The 22,068-nt window shown below is 36.7% G+C and overlaps 1 protein-coding gene across 1 annotated transcript in view; it reads left to right on the forward strand.

The window, feature by feature from the left end:
- Window positions 1–15,830, forward strand: part of npffr2a (neuropeptide FF receptor 2a) — an 18,268-nt gene extending 2,438 nt beyond the window's left edge. The window contains exons 3-4 of the mRNA XM_065266899.2: window positions 11,681–11,780; window positions 14,993–15,830. Coding sequence (XP_065122971.2) covers window positions 11,681–11,780; window positions 14,993–15,830 — 938 coding nt within the window. The remainder of the gene's footprint in view (window positions 1–11,680; window positions 11,781–14,992) is intronic.
- The last annotated feature ends 6,238 nt before the right edge of the window (window positions 15,831–22,068 follow it).

The following is a 22,068-nucleotide window of genomic DNA, read 5'->3' on the forward strand; positions in this document are numbered from 1 at the left end:
TGAATTTCTACTGTACACACAGTGTTTGCTTTAATTGCAGCAACATTTTTCAATTGTGTATGTGAGAAATATGATAAATTGTCTCATAAAGGACATGGCTAAGTGAGATGGTACGTTGAAGTGAAATTCTAAAACTAAATGAAGCTGCAGTTTGTTGAAGAAAAAACTTCTGGTTATGCAAGAGATTTGTTTTTATCCCTGCAGATGATGCACGTCTCTGGCTGAGTATGAACATTAGATCCACACGGGAATCCAGAAATCTTTGTTGATAACATACTTAGAGAATTTGTTGAGAAAGAATATGGTGCTTTTTTTGAAAACTTGTTGGAGGATATTGAAAACATAACAAGTACTACAATACCAAATACCTGGGTAAACCACTAATTATTGTTGATGTTCAGAAGTTCTTTAGTTAGAGCAAATGGCTGTTAATGCTTTATTCTGATTGGTTGGGAAATGTTCCACAGGTATGCATTATTTTTGGATAAATGCACACCTAACCTGTAAAATTTCTCAAAATAACCACTGGCGCAATGTCTTAGCAATGTCTGTGGTAACTGTGGTATAAGTAATATTACCCACAGGGTAACATCACGACATGAAGTGTGCATTATTTTCGAATAATTATAAAAATGTATATATTACTGAATGCTGAATATATTTATTGTAATATTATTATTATCTGTAATGTCTTTTGCTGAACCGAGAGGTTGTTTAAAGGACAGACTTTGGGGGTTACTTTACAGTTTGTTCAATGTCAGGACATATGTTTCCATAGAAACAAAGGCATTGGCAACATTAGAGCTTAATGTACAGATTAGAGTCACAACAGTTGCTGCAATCAGCTAAGCGCAGTGAAAATTTGTGGTTGCGACCCGTGACAGGGCCAATTCCAGAGCACAAATCAGCGCATGCTGTTCAAAATAGCACAATTTGACTAAAATGTATGTAACAATCTGCTTTATCTCCATGCTCTCAGAGTTTAATAACATTACTAAAGCTGTGTAAAGATGTACATAATAAAAAAAACATTGCAGCTATTGCATCCCATCCAGCCGACAACACCAAAATGATAGATCCAACTTTGTCTTTGTCCAAAATTGTTAGATACCACAGATCTAACTCTAGATCTAGGTCACTAGATCTCTCTCATGTCCGGGAAAATGGCTCAATGACTCTGATGTAAGTTAAGCCACAATGCAGATACAGAGATGAATGATCAGCTGGCAGGAGATAAAGTTATGTAAAAAAAGAATGATGGTTTATTACGTAAGCAATAAGGTACGAGAGGCTGTGCTGTAACGGCTGAAGGGTGTAAAGAGTTAACTTATAAAACGGTTAGTTTCAATCCTTGATTCTGATTGGTCAATAGGTGTGCTTTATTCACGATAAAACACGGCTATGACCGCTTCACCCAACGGTTCTGTTTATCACTGCGCCCTTAGCAACACCTTTAGCAACCACACGTATCGGTTTGTTGTTTTTATTTGAGCTGTCATGCATATTACACATTGGAACACATTTTTGTTCATGGTCAGGGACTTTTTTTCCAGTGGAAGGAATGCTTTTTATTGATTTAACTTCATGAAAGTTTTACAAGCAATAATATTTTTTTTTACTTTAATATTGTTTGGTAACCGTTTTATAAAAGCAACAAAGCGACAGGCTAAACTAAACACTGAACGCAACGAAGTAAGCAATAAGGTACTTGAGGCAAGTGCTGTACCGTGAATAAGTAACGGCTGAAGGGGTTGCAGGCACTCCGCTTCGCGTCGTGCCTAACAACGCCCTTCAGCTGTTACTTATGCTGCATTCCAGGCAGGTTTTTGAGCCCGTGAATTACGACTACAAAACCACAACTCACGACTCTGAACTGGGAGTATGCGTTCCAGGCAGCCTGTAACCTGTGTTTTTACAACCTTCTACCTGTGAAAGTACAATGGAACGGCAGTAAAACCCGTGACTACCCACCCGTGAACTCGTACTAGATCGATGTGCTTCCAGTTCAGAGTCGTGAGTCGTGGTTTTGAAGTCGTGATTTACGGGTTACAGGTTGCTTGGAACGCAGCATTATTCACGATACAGCACAGCCTCTCGTACCTTATTGCTTACTTAGTTGCGTTCAGGGTTTAGTTTAGCCTGTCGATGGGCAGACTAGCTTCGTCGAACTTGGTCGTTGGATGGACTAACATCGTTTGACTAGAAGCAGATTTAGCAGGTGATATTATACCAAACACAGACAGTGGAAATTTACTGTTCACAACATTCTTGTTGTGATTTTAATAAAAACCTTGAGATGGCAAGCATTGGAACCCCATATCTACATGTGAAGACAATACAGTGCCAACATAAGATTTGAACAATATTTACTTATAATAAATAACATATATCAAATTTCAAATTTGTTAAATTACCGTATTTTCCAGACTATACGTGTAAGTCGCTCCAAAGTATAAGTCGCATCAGTCAAAATTGTGTCATGAAGACGAAAAAACATATATAAATCGCAATGAACTACTCGTCGCATTTATTTAGAAAATTATTTCACAAATTCCAAGCCGAAGAACAGAAATTTAATCTGGAAAGGAAAGTTATTCAACTAAGCAATAGCACACAGAACAGCAGGCTGAATAGATGTCCGTACGTTAATGTAATACAAACAGTTATTTACACGAAACACAATAGTATACTGAACATACAGTACCTGGAAGGCTGAATAGGCTTAATGAACAGGACAAGCCAACTTGCATCAAGTTTCGCAGGCTCGTCAATCCACATCACTTGCTTCCATTGAATTACATAAATACAGGAGCAGCATATAGCGGACTCTCTTGGCTGTAGAGGGTAATGTTGTCTCTTCGTTCATAAATGTCAAAATTAATTCATATTGACTTACAAGTCTGACTAGAAGCCGCAGGACCAGCCAAACTATGAAAAAAGGTGTGGAAAATATGGTATGCATATACTCACATGGGCAGGTGACACGACATTTTTAAATAATTATATTAATTTATAATTAATTTAGTGTATAACTCATTCCAGTTAATTCCCTGGAAATCTTATCTTTCATTATGGTTTAAAGGTTTTGGTGAGATGCGAAAAGACATTTCTGACCGTCTAGTGTACTGTATTTTTTATGTTTAAAAAATAAGAAAAACTAAAATGCAGTTGGACACTTTAATACATTACTTTTCCGCTTTAATTAAAACAAATGAAAAAAGTGAATTGATAAAAACTATTTATTTTTAAGAAACAATAAGAAAACACTAAAAAGGTCAGGAAACAAGCTCTGTTAAAAATTCTAATTTGTATTAGTCACCTAAGGCCTGCAGGAAGTATCTCTTGTAGACTCACTATAAAGCAACACACAAATCATGTGCCCTACACACAAAAACCCATTACCCCAGAGTGAGATGTTGTTAACCCTTCCCTGAGCCAATTCACCTCATCCAACCATACACAAAATTCATTAAATCCCACCAGATTGTAACTGTGATAGAACCTCAAAAGGCTGAATTTCCAAAGCAGATGTGATGCCATCTTGCAACTCTTGGCTATTGATCAATGCATTGATTACAGTGTAGCTAAATTTGGTTGGCTTTAATGATAAAACTAGTCAACAAATTGCTTGGGATTCTTCATCATAAACCTGTGCTTGTGAAAAATGTCAGTGAAACACATTTCGACAAACCAGGGCTGCGTTCTCCGAAACTACCTTAACGCTACATCGTTCTTAAGTTGTACCTTAAGCTGTACCTTATCGCTAATACGTGTTTTCCGAAACGTTCTTAGTTACGTATCACTTCTGTAAGTCGTTCGTTCGGAAGGTTGGTCTGGAGCACTCTTAGCTATACCTTATCCCACATGCAGAGGCGCACCTTGTCAACAGGCAAGGCAGGCAACTGCTTGGAGCCCCGAGCCACTAGAGGGCCCCCGAGTTTGTTTCTCGGATGGCCAGCTACACCCGGTAGATGAACAACATGACTGCATATCAAAATTTCGATTGGATGGAATGTTGATTGACATTGGCTTAGCCCAGTCAAAATCCAACCCAGGTGGATAACTTGCCAGTTTTGAAAATGAACGTAGCGAATGGGTGACGTTGTATCGTTCAGTCGTAATGTCGCAGTTGATCCGTATGGATCACAACCCACGGTTAGCTCGCATGTGATTGCCAGATTAATACGCAAATTTAAATAGGAAAAGTTTATCATTTGCATGTGTTTCAAAGGCTTGCAAATGATAACACTCAAGTGATTTAAAACAGTTTAACCGCATATAAAAGGCGCTAAAGTGAGCAGCCCTCTGTACCCACATGTGGTTTAATGTGCCCGGTCCAGCTCCAGTCAGGCACGTGCCCAAGTGTAAATCTTCTGGTGTAAATCTCAAGTTTAAATTTTAACAGTTAACTAGTGCAATCCTTTACAAAGACAATCGCGGCAAAAACGGATCTATATGCAATGTAGTTACTCAATTTACGCTTGTAAAAGCGAGGAAGCAGTCGCAATGACGCGTGCACGCACGTATTCATGTCCGCGCGCGTCTTTGCGTTCATTCGCGCACAACCGCATTCAAAAGATGCCACGCGAGTGAATTAGCTTATGAAAACATGACAAGACTAAAGGAAGTTTCTAAATAACAATGCTAATCTTATTTTGACTCGATCATTATTGGCTTCTGTAGATGGACATCAGAAATGTTTTGTGCAAATCAGGGAAAGGGAAGCAGAAAGGAGAGATGATGAGTTCATTAAGGGAGGTAAGATAAATTACATCCCCACACTGTCAGGTCTCAAACATTATCAAACAAATCTCAGGAAAACCTTTTGTCAAGTCTATAGAATTGCATTGTTGCTGAGAAAATCAACAGATGTATGTGTTATACTGTTCTGTATTTTCAGATATGAAATTAATATTTAGTTTACTAATATTTAACTCTAGGACACTAACTTACATAACAGTTAGCAGTAACTATGACTGAGATTATTTAGTAGCAGTCATAAAATGACTGGTTTCTTAAAATATTCTTGTAAAATATTCTTGTAAAAATAAGTCATTAATCATTGCTATCATTGTATAATGTAGAAAATATTTCTCTGCTGTCATTATTTCCAAACATGTTATGTCATTTATGCATCCAAACATGTTAAAAATGTTAGGTATGATGAGGATTATATGTATCTTTCGCAGTAACTATTGCACTGTAGAATAGTGGCAAAGGATATTGTATAGAAGTATTGCACACTTCTTGTACACAGGGAATTTTCTGCTTGGGGCCCCCATAGACCCTAGAATCGCCTCTGCCCACATGACTCCACTAGGGGCTTCATAAAAGCTTACATTGCAGTCTATATAACTAAATATTTGTAAAAAAAAAAAAAAAAACACTCCGTGTTTAATTAGGCAAATATTTTTATATTTAAAGAATAAACCATTCACATAATTAGACATCATTACATTGATGGTTGTTAGATTTTTAATTATGTTTTCCAAAGGGACATCAACTGCGAACTATTAAATGCTACAGGATTAAGAAACTATTTAAAAAATATATTTTGGGTGATGGAGTTGGTGAAACTGGCAGCTATACAGCAAATCCTACTATGTCATTTGTGCATTTCATATGCGTTAAATCTTAGTCTACCAGCAAGTATTTTAGCTGCATAAATAAATCGGGTAAAATAAAAAATAAGAAACTAATTAGGATTGTTCATGTTATTTTTAATGTTTTATAACTTTGAGGCAACTGCATGCCATATTCTTTATAAACATTCAAAACAAACTGCGCACTTGCTTATAGTCTCCTAAGGTCAACACAATTTCCACATTAAAACTAATCAAAGCTAAAATTTAAAGTAATCATAATATATATTTATTTATAATATATATATAGATATATATTATATGTTATATTTGAGGTAGACAGACAGGCTCCAGAAATGCGTCCATTAAGCTTTATCCGCATTGTAACGAGGCTGCTTGCGCATCCACTGTCCAAGCACAATAAACGCGTGAACTAATGAACAACAACAGTTTGTTTTTATATATTTTAAGTGTAATGCACAACCAATTACTTGCACGACCCACTTTATTCCCCTGGGCAACGCACTTATTGGGAGCCCCTAATATAATTTATCCTTTCAAGTGAAGGCATAGCGGATGAATTAGAGCAGTTTAAACATGATACGTTTGGAAATAAAGTTGCGAGTTTTGCACGGGTTTGATATAAATTATAGAAGGTTGAATTTAGTTGTTTTTCAATATGAAATATTTTTAACAGATATTCCTAATAAATTTAACTTGAACTATTTCTAATATGTTTCTTTAATAAAGAACACCGCTATCTCATAACGCAGCGAAACCTATTACATAAAGTGAATAATTGATTGTCGAGCAATCGATATCAACCTATTCAGCACCTCCACCATGGACAGCACCCGCTAAGGTCGAACTTAAGAAGGTTTACCTTAAGCAACATCCTTAGGTATAGTTCGGAGAACACACGTAGGAAAGGTATACCTGTAGTTAAGGTGTACCTTTTGAGTCTTCGTAGCGTGCTAAGAGAGAACGTTATCGGAGAACGCATCCCAGGTCTTGGTTTATAATAATCATCTTCAAATTCAATTGTATGTTTTTTTGTTTTGTTTTTAGAAAACTATAAATTATCCAAACGTAGATTGTATTGTCTTGGTTAAAAAAAAGCCAATATACTGTAGGAACCAGGAGCATCATGCACATTTTTATTTTTAAGGGAGCACAGTGTGCACAGAAATGTGTGTGCATTTCTAACAATCTGAGCCCCCTGCTTTCATGTAAAAACCACTATAATAAATGTGTTGATTAACTTTTAGGTCAAATAATTATATTAATTAATTCAACCATTCAGAATAATTACATATTGGCAGATGTTACATCAAAAATGGATTTTATGTTTATTTACGTCTGTTTAATGACTGTTTAATGCTGTTCAATTGTGCCTTTGATGCAGTTGCACAACAACTTTTTTATGTTATATAAATTAATGTAATTTTAATGGCGTTTAAATTCTTCAGATAACAAAATGCAGCTACAAATTAAATGAAAGCCCACGAACCCACACATATGGTGATGATGTTTGCTTCAGCACTGTTGCCTCTGCAGTGCCTGGTGCCTGAATATAGCAAAATGTTACATGATCAAATAAACCAAATAAATCAAAACAACAAAAATCTCTGAAAAATGACAAGGATGCAGAAATGATATGTCTATTAAACAGCAAAAAGACAAGTAACTGATTAATTTAATAGACCTGTGATGGCTAAGGCCAAACTAGTAAGTTTATTTTTGTTTTTTTTAAGAAATTGTTTTCTTTTGTAGAGTGTTTTGTATTTGTGTTGGCACGATTTTGTTTATGAATATGCTTAATTTAAAAGGAAGCTGTGTATTTATTAAGTTTATTTTGACCCTTAATACATCATGATATATTGTTTATATTAACTATTACCCTTTCCACCTCTGGCAATGACTTGGGACTTGAGCCCTGTGACTCAGAAAGACTTCATAATCAGATCAAAGTCCTGGTCACTCTAGACAGGTACCTGCAGCGTGCCCTTGACCCATTGCAGGGCACCAGATTGTGAGCGGATAGTCGCATTTCGCAAGTATTTTTCCTGCCTATGCGACAGGCCCGGTACTAGGCTTGCTGGATTGGGGGGCAGTCAGGATTTTTGGGTGGGCAGCCATTTCTCGACTAAAATGATTCATACACTAAATTATGGATGTTTCAATCCAATATTATTTTGCATAGGCTATGTCTTAAAATAAAGTGCCATTTATATGTCCTTTTACACGTTCAAATTTTAAAACTAGATACGATTAGATTTATAATGATTTATAATGTTTTAATGATTACACTTAATGTAGTTTTACACATTAAGTCACAGTTAATGAAATCAGGCAAGCAGGTGATATGAATGCAAAGCTGTACATATAGCTATATTTTAATAATGTGTACACTGCATTTAATCTATTATTTCACTTATAGATAAATTAAAGCCATTCTTATACCTACCCAACATATGCCTTTCTTCTAAATAAACACTTGTTGGGCACTTTATTTCCACTTCTCAAACATTTTCTTCATTTAAAATAATTAATTTCTTGCATTTTCAATGTGATATGTGATAAGCTATATTTTCATTAATTCCTGACCCTATCATGCTGCTGCAGCAACAACCTCAAATATCACAACAAAGAACAATGCTTTAAATAATCTATATTGAAACATCATGAAAGCAATTTGACATGCATGACAAATTCGTCAAAGGTTATCCTGTAACAGAACCAGACAAAAGCACAAGCCCTAAAATACTGTAAGTGTGTTTGCCACGAGACCAAAGATAAAATCAAACTGCTTTGTACATAACACAGCAAATTAGATAATACAACGCAACATTATAAAATACAACGTTTTACCTTACGATGACCTTGCGGAGTGAAAGCTCCTCCTGAACTTAAACGTCTGTAGATTTTTGCGTGTGAAGATTTTCTCAAACGCGAGCTGAATGAGCTGATGATGAATGACGATGAAAAAAACGCTAAAATTTGATTGTAAAACTGCACGCAATGCTCAGCTGTTACAATACTGTATATTTACTGTATAACCATCTTATATCAATTATATCTACTATATAGTATGCCACAACCACAAACTGCATATTCTAATTTTAATAAACAGAACTACGTCTAAAACAAACACATTAAATGCTGCTGGAGACTTGCCATTGGCTGTTGTATTTGAATGAATATATAATGAGGTGAGTCTAAGAAAGGATAAGGGGCTATTTTGGGCATGTTTTACTACAAAAAAGTTTCAATTTAATATGTGTTGTGTTATTACGTTTATGTAATACTAAATTGCATCGTTTCTAATATATATTTTAAAGATGCGGGTTTTTTTTAGTTACCGTCATAGAGAACAGTAGTACTTTTTCTGTGAGTTAAATACTGCTGAAGAGACCACTAATGCTTGAATAAGTTAATCAGACAGTAGTGGGCGTGAGCTGTAAACACTAGCTTTGCCAACAGAATACGTTTTATGTTTAAAGAGACTCCGTTATTTTATGGTTGGCTGGATATTTTTTGGGGGGGCATGCGACAACGGCCATGCTATGCGACAACTTTTTATTAAAGGTTGCACTGGCGCAACTGCAAAATTTTAATATAATTAAAGCTGCAAGCAGCGATGGAAGGGCCCTCACACTCATGTGCACCGCCACTCGATGGCCTTTGGAAAAACAGTGGGGATATGAATTTTAGTATCTAAATATTTGTGGATATTTTTATTAGTCTGAACAAATAATATGTTTCCTGCTGCCTCTAGGTGGTGCTATGACTGTATCTGTATTTTGCTATGTTGATGTGTTTAGGCAGGGACCCTTAGTAACCGTGTGAACTATGGTGCAGGTCGGACATTGTATTCCTGAATTACAACAACTTCCAGTTTCATGGTGAAACATCAAAAGTTGCCAGGCCACCACAGACACGCCCTTCAACGAAAAGTCAAGATCTTTGCAATTTAACATTGCAAAGGCCTTTAGATGAGACTGACCAATTATGATGTGTATCTAATTAAATCTCTAGGAGGAGGAGTTAAAGTACAAAGCCTGGAAATGGCAAAATTTGCACAGAAATACAGCAAAAATAAAAACCCCACATTTCCTGTGGGGTTTAGATCTTGATTCCAAGGGACTTTTGTGAAGGTCTTGAGGTGATATATGACCCCACCAGATTTCGTATCTGTACGTTTTTCGTTGTGGGAGAGCTGTTCTCTTGAAATCTTGAAATTTACTGAGTCATTTCTTTACGGCCACTTCTGTCGCCTATACCGGCCATTCCCAAACTGTGGTCCGCGGACCACTAGTGGTCCGTGTAAAGGCAAAATAAAATATAAAATAATATATTTTTTAAGAATATGTATATAAAGAATATTGATCAAAGAATATTGAAATACATTTTAAATTAAATTGTCAAGTTATTGTTTGATTACTAAAATAGGCCAGTGGCCCTCGGCCGAGACATTCAAGGTCAGTGCCGTACAAAATGGATCGGCATCCTGCGAGGGCGGGGCCTTTATTTCGCGACTTTACTTCCTGCTCACTACTGCGCAGGACTGGTCCCGAAATCGCTACTGCGCAGACTCAAGACCCAAGATGTCAGCGCCGTATTGGGTAACACAGTCTCACCCCATTTCGTCAATATTTGACGACACTTGACCATTCGTCATATGTTGACGTGAAGGGTATACCTTTCGCGTCATTTTTTGACGAACTGGGGACTTCAATACTATTACGTCCGTTGCATTCTCTTTCCTATTTTATTACCATTTGCGCGTCGGTTTAGGGTTAGATTACGCAAAATTAAACAGTGTACGCGAAATTAAACAGTTGTCACCTGGCGTTGGGGTTAGAAACAGTTGTCACCTGGCGTTGGGGTTAGAGTTAGGTTTGGGTAGGGATGTCATTATGTAAATCTAACCCTAAACCGACGCGCAAATGGTAATAAAATAGGAAAGAGAATGCAACGGACGTAATAGTATTGAAGTCCCCAGTTCGTCAAAAAATGACGCGAAAGGTATACCCTTCACGTCAACATATGACGAATGGTCAAGTGTCGTCAAATATTGACGAAATGGGGTGAGACTGGGTTGTATTGGGACACTGACGGCTTCACTTTTCACCAATGGAAGAGAGCGAACGGGCGTCATCTATCTTTTTTACAGTCTATTCTACTTGCCTTCCTGATATAAATTAATACACTAATTTGGGCAAAGAGCACTAATGACTTGTTTAAAATTGAAGCTTAAAGTTGATGACTTGCAACTCGACTTGGACTTCCCTGTCTTGACACGGGACTTGACTTGGGACTTGTCCAGTTTGACTCAGGACTTGACTCGAGACTTGAATGCAAAGACTCGAGATATACTTGTGACTGATGCAAACAATGACTTGGTACCACCTCTGATGTCGAGTGTCTCTTAACTCTTTCACCGCCAGCATTTTTAAAAAAAGTTGCCAGCCAGCGCCAGCGTTTTTCATGATTTTCACAAAAGTTTAATGCCTTCCAGAAAATGTTCTTCTTTAAATAAATAAACATACAATATACCAAATGAAAGAACAGACCCTCTGCTTTCAAACAAAAAAAAAACCGTTTCATCCTACCTTTAGTGGTTCTTTTGCAATCAGCTTTTTAATATGGGTAGGTTTTTGCAAAAACACCATATTTTGAGCAAAAAGCAGAGATAATTCAATTTTTATGACGGACTTTTCATAGAGATCATATTCAGAGCGATCTTTAAAACAGACACGGACATGCAGCAGCTTGCCATAGGGCAATACTTCCGGTTTTAAAAAGTTGCGGAAGGGCGCCACCTGGTGGATAATAGCGGTATTGCGGAAAGACGGAAAATCTCGTCATTGGCGGGGAAGCGTTTTCTCTTAATTGACGAGATATCTCGTCAATGGCGGGGAAAGAGTTAAAAAATAAAGTTCATAAAAGAGTTCTTCACGAACCTTTTTTACAGAAATTTTTAAAAATCAAAATTAATGTGTTTACAAACATTCCTCTCTCTAATATGTTTATTAATTTTATCTGTCTGTATTGTTTTGGTGAGATCATTAATATATGTAGTCTCTTCTACACAGGCTGGCCATTTGGAAGCATGGTCTGCAAAATGAGTGGTATGGTCCAGGGCATATCCGTCTCAGCCTCTGTTTTCACCTTGGTTGCCATAGCAGTTGACAGGTAAAGTCATGGTTAAATAACATTGAACATGAGCTAATGTAGTAGTCATGACTTGTCTATAGAAGCTGCCATTTAAAAAAAAAATTAATAACCCTTGGTCGTGAATATTTAATGGCATATGTTGTGCTTTAAACTAAAACAATCGCTGGTCCTCATTTATTTTATAGTTTCTGTAAATCATGCATTTTACGAGAACTGTTACAGTCAGTTTAGTGTTACAATGTACATAAAAATGGTTTTACACTAATCAAAATTGACATGAATGAAAGATGGTTTCTTCTTTATAATGTACTTTAATGTAAATAGTTTTATGTAATAATAAATGAAGTTTAATTGGTGTTGTTTTGACAAAATGTGTAATGTTAATAAGAGTTACATAGCTCAGAAAATATGCTTAATATCTTGCATGAGATTATATTTACAGATGTGACCCTGACTGTGACATCCACGTTAAATTCTCTAAATCTAATTATGAAATTTCGAGCATCAAAGTATGATTTCAGCCATTCATTTCACAATAATTTAAATTCTGACATGACCTTAGTCAATATTAAAGATATCAAGGTTATATTTTCACAGAATGTTCTTCACATTATAATGATTTCATGTAGAAAACAGCAAATAACAAAAATGACTTCAGCTGGGTTTTCACAAACTGGGTCACAAATGATTACACCAAACTGCATGTTCATATTTGTGGCTTGGCCTAAAGACGCTCGGGAGATGAGACACTTTTCCTTGTGAAAAATTTGCATTTGCAATAAGCAGGATAATGTCAAGCCAGACTGGCTGAACGTTTCATTACTGATTCAGTATGTGTGTTGTACGGCCAAGGGTGCAATACTGTACAGTTCAGTGAGGCAAACACAGTACAAAATGAAAATGGTAGATATATTAACATATAATAACGTTGCTACAGAAAGGCCAACGTTTATTACTGCTTTACTTGTTTAAATGCATTTTGTTTTAATATCACCACTGGCATTGAATTGCAATGTTATTTGAATGATTTGAAAAAGAAAAAAAAATTCTAGCTTGGGAGAACAAGATTGTTCTGCATGAAGATTACACTACATCCGCCTCTGGTTCAACAAAACACTTCATATTTCTAATGGTGCATACAAGTTTTAACAATGCACGAATACCATGAAAACTGATGAATCGCGCATTACAAATCACATTCGTGCAGCTGTCCCTCTTTTGGCTGTGCATGATAACACCAACATATATAAAAACATATGCTAAGTCGCGTAGTGTTTTACATCCTTTTGCATGTGCGAATTGGTGATGACTTGAGATTAACGCAAGTGCACCGGGGTTTGATAAAATCAAGTGAATCCAGAGTCGGTGCCAGACCATACATTAAATGGGGGCACACGGCTTCCAACGGGGGGCACGCAATTAGCAAAAATAACTTGCAAAAACAAGGCATTAAAACAACAAATACAGTGCAAGCACACACTCATACAACTGGTACAGACTGTCAGCTCATTTCCCGTATAATATGCAGAAGATCACAACTCAGTATTACCATAATTACTTCGCAATGCTGTTAATGGTCTAAAACCACACCTCACATTTAAAACAATGCTAACTTGCCTTTAAAAAAGCTGAAGGCGGCGTGTGCGAACATTAAACTTTCTTAAAACAGTGTCCTGTAGATTTGAAAATTCCGCCTCAAACTAAAATCTCAGAGTTTGAGCCAATCAGTGTTTGCATGAAGTCAGATGGAGCAGGCGGTGCTGGTTCGTTCTAAATATCCATATTTTACACATGTGAATGTTGTGGCATTCACAACAAACTGTTTGGGGGGGCACGGAAATGCCCCCCTTGATGCAGGCCCTTAGTGAATGTGAAACTAGACCAATGTTTCGGTGGGCCTCAGGAACATCAAACTCACGCTCGGCCCACAGCAAACAAGCCCAGTGTAAAAACTGCCCAAGTTTTTTTTTTCTTTAGACTGGACAGCTGGACATTCATGCCCACCTAATGTCAAGGTTATATTGTCAAAGCATGAGGCAATTGAGGAAAGCAGTTAAAAAAAACATTCACTTTAGATGTCACATTGAGTGACTGTGCATGTTTGTGTATGTGTAATGTTGTACTGTAGATAGTTTCCTGCTTATGACTACTAAAAGGCGGTAAATCAGCATGATATATCAATCCAGGGGTGCGTTTCCCGAAAGCATCGTAAGCCAACTACTGTCGTAAGTTTTGTCGTTACTGACAGAGTTCAACAATTTGATGTTTTCCGAAACCCTCGTTCAAACCAACATTCGCAAGTTGCATCGCAAACTTGTGTGGTTTGAACAACAGCTCTTCACCTGTCGTTAGAAGCTTCGTTTCTTGTTATTATCATATGTAGACTAACGTTGATCATGCTTTTGAACAAAATAAGCAAAAACATGTAGTACAATGTATATCCATCATTCTAAATATATAAAAAAATTATTTTACGTCTTTAGGTTTGTAAACAGAATTAAAGCGCTGCATTTGAATCTTCTCATGTGGGCAGAACTGAGACTTTAAGACCCTGGGGAATCCCTGGGAGGAGTGAAGTAAGACGGGACTTGCGCGTGAATTAAATATCTTGAAAATAAACAACAGATTACTAAATCACGATAACGAAATCAGTCTTACGATGTAATATAAGGTTCATTTCTCCGACTATGCATCGTACTGTGTTGGTTCAGCAGCGAGTTGCGTCGTTGTTTGGGAAACGCACCCCTGATCTCCTTTTACATATAACGCATTGAATCACATTTTATTATTTGTTAAGTAGGCAGCTGAGATCATGTTGTTTACTGTTCTCTTTCCTTCTAAGCTCCATGTTGTAGTTTGCCTACTAATTTATAGACTAAAAGGCATAAGTAACAAATGCAAAACTAAGTAATATTGGTAACACTTTCTATGAAGCCTATGGTGCTTATAATGAATTATAACTCCCTTTATAATTATTTATAAGTAATTATTACTATTCTCTAAATATATTTATAAGAAAACAGCAACAGCTATATTCCATTATAAGAACAGTTATAGTTAAATTTATAATGTTTTATTGTGATGTGTTTGCTTTTTCAATACGCATGGTGAAATTGTTACTTTTGTTATTTTGTGTGTCAGTATGTTTGTTTGAATTGATAGCTGTTGGGAACAATGTATGAGAGGCTTCAATAGGCGTGAATTTTGATTACATTTTCTTGTTGTTGCAGATTTAGATGTATTGTGTACCCCTTCAAGCAAAAGTTGACAATATCAACAGCCACCCTTATCATAGTCATCATCTGGGTCCTGGCCTTGACAATCATGTGTCCCTCTGGTGTCATGCTCCAGGTAACTAAAGAACAAAGCATTCGTGTTTTCTTGGGAGACGGCAACAGAACAAGCCCTTTTTACTGGTGCAGAGAAAACTGGCCCAACCAGGGGATGAGGAAGATCTACACTACAGTTCTGTTTGCCAATATTTACTTGGCTCCTCTCTCACTCATTGTGATCATGTATGCAAGGATCGGGATCACTCTGTTTAAAACGGCTATGCCGACCAGAGCAAAACCTGGCCGCGATAACCGTCATTCTGTGTCAAAGAAAAAACAAAGAGTAATCAAAATGCTTCTCATCGTAGCCTTGCTCTTTATCCTATCCTGGTTGCCACTGTGGACGTTGATGATGCTGACAGATTATGTCAGGCTTACCGAACGCCAGTACAGGCTTATTAACATCTACATCTACCCTTTTGCCCACTGGCTTGCCTTTTTCAACAGCAGCGTCAACCCAATAATTTACGGGTTCTTCAATGAAAACTTCCGCCGTGGATTTCAGGCCGTTTTCAAGTTTGGGCTGTGCCCGGTTGACGGTCAACATCGGACCTATTCCCACAGGATGCAAGGGAATTCTGTGAGGCCGGTAAACCCTCAACCCTCAACAGAGCCCATCTCTCTTAACAGCCTGGAGAATAGCTCACGGAGGATAAATCATGTCAACGAGCAAGATTTAGTTATGGAAGATTTAGAAAAAGTTTCCGAATGCAGTTTGGAAGGAGCTTCTCTTTAAACAAGGTGAAGATGTGATTTTTTTTTCATGTCAAATTCCAGAATATAATTTACCAATATTTTTTAAAATATTTTAAAATATGATCTGTTGTCAAGTTTTAAATCAGTATTTTTTTTAAAGAAGAAAATGAATGACTGAAAAAATGTAACATAATTGTAAATAATAATTTATATAGACAATTATTTACTTTTATCTATTGTTTATGTCTAATACGTTTATTCACACATTTACTGGTATACCAGTATAAATCAGTTTGAAGTTTTTTGCTTATTTACATGGAGTTATCAGCAGCAGAACTACTGCCATAATCCAGAATTACTAATTGTTTCTGGATTACAAATTGGGATTTTAGGCACAATGTCCTAATAATACTCATAAGATACAGCATGTAGCAAGATAAAAAGATGAAAATATCCTAGTGATCGCTACCATTTGTGAAATAAATTTGTAGGCAGATCTGATTTATTTTATTCATTGTACAAAACACTGCTCTACATTATTTTTTACTTACAGGGTGAACTTGTAAGTGAAACTTTGACATTGGTCAGAATTAATGGTAATGACGTGTGATAAAACTGTTGGCCAAAGCAGTATTGTGACAGCTTTGAATACTGCTTGTACTTGTCTGTACTTCAGTGTTCAACCTAGCCTCCAACCTACAGTATACAACCGTTTACATCTTTTGTTAATTCCCCCAAATGTGACTCACAGAAGCATTTTTCTAATTTAGCGCCTAACGACAGCAGGTGCAAGATAAAAAATTGTGGTATGAAATTATGATGGCATGTATGGTGGGATATAAAGTTCAATTACAACACCAGGATTAATTTTATATTAATAATAATGTACTTATTTATTTTTTTATATAATATAAAACACAGCCTAAAAAACATTCACTTTGTAAAGGAGTCATATGATCAGATTTCATGTTTTTATTTGCCTTTAGAGTGTTAAACGCTGTCTGTGCATATAGAAGATCTGTAAAGTTGCAAAAATTAACGTTTCAAAACCAAAAAAGAACGCCTTCCTAAAACACCTCGTTTAAAGGGATACTCCATTTTGGAATCCATGCAGCTGATCTAGGGTGGCCATTCGTGCCAGTTCCGCCGGACACGTCCCGAACATGTTTTCGGGTTCGTTCTCCGGAAGTCACGTTGCTCGACCGCATACGTCATCGAGGTTCTCACATTTCAGTAAAAATACATTAGAAAATAAAGTTTATTTCTTTTAAGACATACAATCATTGTAGTTTCAATCTTATCTTGAAATGTAACGGTTGCTTTTCTGAAATTAAACCCGAAATATTAAACCTTGATGACATATGCGATCGACCAACGCGACTTCCGGAGACTTCCTAAGCTGATCTCTGGATCTGGTGGTACCACTTTTAGCATAGCTTAGAATCTATTGAATCTGCTTAGACCATTAGCATCACACTCAAAAATAACCAAAGCGATATTTGACTTAAGCGAGATTTAACACTTGACTCTTCTGTAGTTACATAGGCAACAAATTTCCAGCGTACACCTGGCGTAAACCCAAAACCACGGTGACTTGAGATTTATCAATATGGACGTTAGCGTACGGCACACTCAAATCCTACGCCAGCTCAGGAGTAATTATACACTTAAGTGTTTTTTTTGTGTAACATGAACTTCAGTGTTGAATTTGTGTGACTTTACCAAAGCATTTGATTTGTAGACATATGTATTCCTTTAGTTGAGAGCCTGTGGGCTTTACCTGACGTTTCAGGGCAGAGCATGTGAGCGGTGCGGTAATATTACCATCAGAGCGCCTTTCCGAAAATTCCGCTCGCTCAGCACAGCTCGTTGAACCCAGAACGCCCTTTGATAATTTGCTAGTTCGAGAATCTGTTAAAACGTCTAGCAATAAGTTGTGGAATTCAAGCCTTATACATAAATGTAAAGTAAAAATCAAAGTTAAGATTGGACAGGAAGAAAACATTGAAAGGGAGTGCGGAGAGACTGTAAAAGTTAGCAAATATTCATCCTGGAATCTGAAGCGGCACATTGCAAGAAAACACAAGCATGTGCTACGAAAACATGGTAATGCATCAAAAGGTAAGCTAGTTACATACCATTCGATGATAAATAAATACACATGAATAGGTAAGGTAAAATGCTTGTGTTGAATGGAGCCGTAAATCCGATCATGATAACATGCGGACAAAATCATGGCCACGAATTATCTTTTATGCTACATTATGGACACTTCTTTTTCTTATTTAGTCTAAAATATGGCCATAAATTTAGAATTCGTTCCCAATATTCAACAGTTTGTTCCTTGGAATGAATTATTATAATAATTTGTAATTAATATTATAATTATTATTACTTCAAATTATGAATTAGCCTAGTAAAACATGTGGATGTTGTGGAAACAAATAGTTCATTTGAATTATATCCGGAGCTCCGTATCAAACTGGATCTAATATATAGCTAACAACAACTGTATGTAAATAAAGAACAACACACTACAGAAGTTACTACAACATTTTTAAATATTATTAAAAAAATATAACCGAACCATTAAGCAGACATAGAATTTAGATGTAGGAAACAGGAAATAATAATAATAGTAATAATAATAATAGCCTAATTCTAAATATCAATAAGCGCCATTAATAATAAAAAAATAAGAAGAAGAATTATAAGAATATTACAAATTGTTATGCAATTATTAATGTGTCTTTAATCCCACTCTTTAAGCTCCCAAATAAAACAATTTTGTTTCTTTCCACTTCCCCGGCTTCTCTTCTTTGCCGTCTTCTGTGTGTCCATGGCGTTAAATGAGGGCGTGGGGGAGGCGGAGACTTGAATTTATATGGGCGTGTTATTCCTAATGACAATAATTTTCAGCCGCGGCATTTATCTCTTTCACCGCCAGCATTTTTAAAAAAAGTTGCCAGCCAGCGCCAGCGTTTTTCATGATTTTCACCAAAGTTTAACGCCTTCCAGAAAATGTTCTTCTTTAAATAAATAAACATACAATATACCAAATGAAAGAACAGACCCTCTGCTTTCAAACAAAAAAAAACGTTTCATCCTACCTTCAGTGGTTCTTTTGTAATCAGCTTTTGAATATGGGTAGGTTTATGCAAAAACACCACATTTTGAGCAAAAAGCAGAGATAATTCCATTTTTGTGACGGACTTTTCATAGAGATCCCATTCAGAGCGATCTTTAAAACAGACACGGACATGCAGCAGCTTGCCATAGGGCAATACTTCCGGGTTTAAAAAGTTGCGGAAGGGCGCCACCTGGTGGATAATAGCGGTATTGCGAAAAGACGGAAAATCTCGTCATTACAAATGCGGACATGGTTTTATGTAGTAGTATCCTTACCTTACCAATCTGTTATGTTCTGCTCAAGTCGCACTGGCAAAGTTGACCGATCAGCTTGGTCATCTGCATTTTCTGGATCAGATTTGGCCTCATATTGATATGGTACACTCTAAAAAAAACGATGCTATATAGCACCAAAAGTGGTTCTTTGCTCGTAATCATAGAAGAACCGTTTTTAGTGCCATATAGCACCGGTGAAGCACCAGTGAAGAACCATATGGGGGCCATATAGCAACACTATAGCACCACATATGGTTCTACATACCACTATGTGGTTCTACACAGGTGCTTCACCGGTGCTATATGGCACTAAAACGGTTCTTCTATGATTACGAGCAAAGAACCACTTTTGGTGCTATATAGCACCGTTTGTTTTCAGAGCGTAGGAAGAACAATATTATGTCCTTTCACCAGGGTTTCCAAGTCCTTTCTGAGGAGTTCTGAATTGGGCTACCTTTGAACTGTTTCTGCAGGCTGATGTTTTCTGTGGGTTAAAGATTGGAAGGATTTTATTCATCATGGTATTTGGGCTGTGAATAGTCGGGGCTACTTCTGGATAAATTTTGAATGGCCATTGGGCTGTTTATACGCTGATCTGGCAACCCTGCCTTTCACTATTGCTTTGGGAGCTAAACTTCCAAATATGATAAGGAGCGTCACATTTCCATTTACGCGTTTACACGCTAATCACAATGCACTAGGTAGCTGGCCAATTGGAGCACACCGTGTTTTCTCAGAACGATAAGCTTTGTATAGATTGACGTGTTTCATGAAGGCAGGGCATAGAGGAGCAAAAATAATGTGCCATATGTGGAAAATAATTTGACCATAGTTTTTTTTATCATAAATCACACAAACACATCCAAATTACACCAAATAATGTGCCTTTTAGCAATGTTATATGGGATCATTAAATACAAATTTTTCAAGTATACCGAGGTCAAGCAATCCACCAATTGAATTTATACTGGTGTTTATTGGTCAATTTATGCAATAAATACCCGTGACTGTATATGCTTGTTGTCTTAATGTGGTTGTCTACTTCGTATAATTTCTACTTTTACAAATGCAGAAAATGAAATCCGTCTTGAACTAAGCACAAGGTGAACAACTGAACTGTAGGTCATAATAATAAACTGCCAGTTAAAGGGCGGTTATCCATAAAACATTACTGTACATTGTACAAACAATTAATGTTGGCAGGCATAGCTGTTTAATGAATTGTCTGACATTAAGAGAAAAACATTGAGCTTTTAAAACATAAGTTTGAATTTAGCACTGTGAACATGTGATCTGACACAAGAAATTTCAGACACAATATGACCAGTTATTTTCAATATGGCCAATCTATTTGTGCAACAGTAATGACGCTATTTCCAAAAGAAGCCAAAGCAAAATGAGTGATTGTGTGTTGGAAAAAATATTGACAGCCGGTTTGAAATGTCACAAAAATGCACAAGCTTAGTGATTTATACACATCTAAGTGAAAGAGCTAAAGCGCATGGTGCATTTAGGACGTGTCCAAATCCACTTTTACTAGTTTAAAACTGTCAGTGTTGTAGTTTAATGGGAAAATAGTCAGCGTTTTTTGGGCGTAACATGCTAAGATAAATCTTAAGTCTCATCCCCCATTCCCTTTAAATGCGCTGACACATAGGCACTACACAATTTACATGGAAGAATTTGCAAGTACAAAAACTGAATGCTTCTCTTGAGAAGAAACCAATGTCATTCATCATTACTGCAAATAGGTCATTACTTGCCTCCCATAGATGTAGATCACAGGAACGAAACTCCCTGGAATATATATATAAGGGAAACATGGATTATTAAATATAATTTGGGCCATTTTGTGGCCATTTTTTTAGACCAAAAATGGAGAAGCAATGGTTACTTCTCATTTTGCTGTCTCTTTACATTGATACGGGTTCACAAAACAGTCTGAACTGAAATGTGCCATAGACGATCAGGCTTGTTTAAAAAAAGTCATAAAACTTCCTAACTTTTTGAAGAAAATGTAGATTGACTGGCATTACATCACCTGAAACAGCATGTTGACAGTTTACCATATTTAGCTTTGCTCAATATTTTTTTGGTGTTGAGGAATAGAAATATCTTTTTCCTTACCTCATTGTGACTTGGCATGACAGGTTTTTACGAATTGAATAGGGACTGTTGACAAGTAAAAGCAATGTCTTACGACAGGAAGATGAACTACTGTATGAACTGTTTTAGCAGCTTATTTTCACTTAATCATTTTTTTTTTTAATATATTGTTAATAAATCAGTCAATAACCGAACCGTGGGAGGATGACGGGAAGATTCGATTCTTTACCGAGGATCGTTATACCCCTACTCTTTACGCCTTCTAATGTCTCATAATCGGTCCTCATTTATGTCCAAGAGACTCAATAATAATCTTTTACATTTCAATCCTTTAATCTTTCATATTTAAAAGCATTTTTGTGCTGCTGCGCATTAATGTATGTGATAAGCAAACCTGCGTTGTCGCCCCGTTTATAGTCGCATATTTCTAACGCGCTCTTTAAATAACAAAAAGAATATTGCGCCATTGACTTTAGACTTTATACCAGGTTTTTGTTGGTCAATGGCGTAGTCTATTTTAGTTGCCTCAAAATAGCAACGTGCCAACAATGCGCCTGAACACACCTCGTTTTCAGACCAGAACGCTCATGGGCGCAAAATTGGGCGCAAATGCATTTGCTATTTAAACAACTTGGCGCTAAACGTGAAAATGATAATTGTGCCGGGTTGAAACTAGCAAAAGACACTTGCGTCACACATTGCACTGCATTGTGGCGGGTGTATGATAGAGCCCATAAGGTCTGTTTACTAATGTGAGCTACTGGCAT

This window comes from Paramisgurnus dabryanus, chromosome 5 (assembly GCF_030506205.2).
Source record: "Paramisgurnus dabryanus chromosome 5, PD_genome_1.1, whole genome shotgun sequence".
Classification (NCBI taxonomy): Eukaryota; Metazoa; Chordata; class Actinopteri; order Cypriniformes; family Cobitidae; genus Paramisgurnus; species Paramisgurnus dabryanus.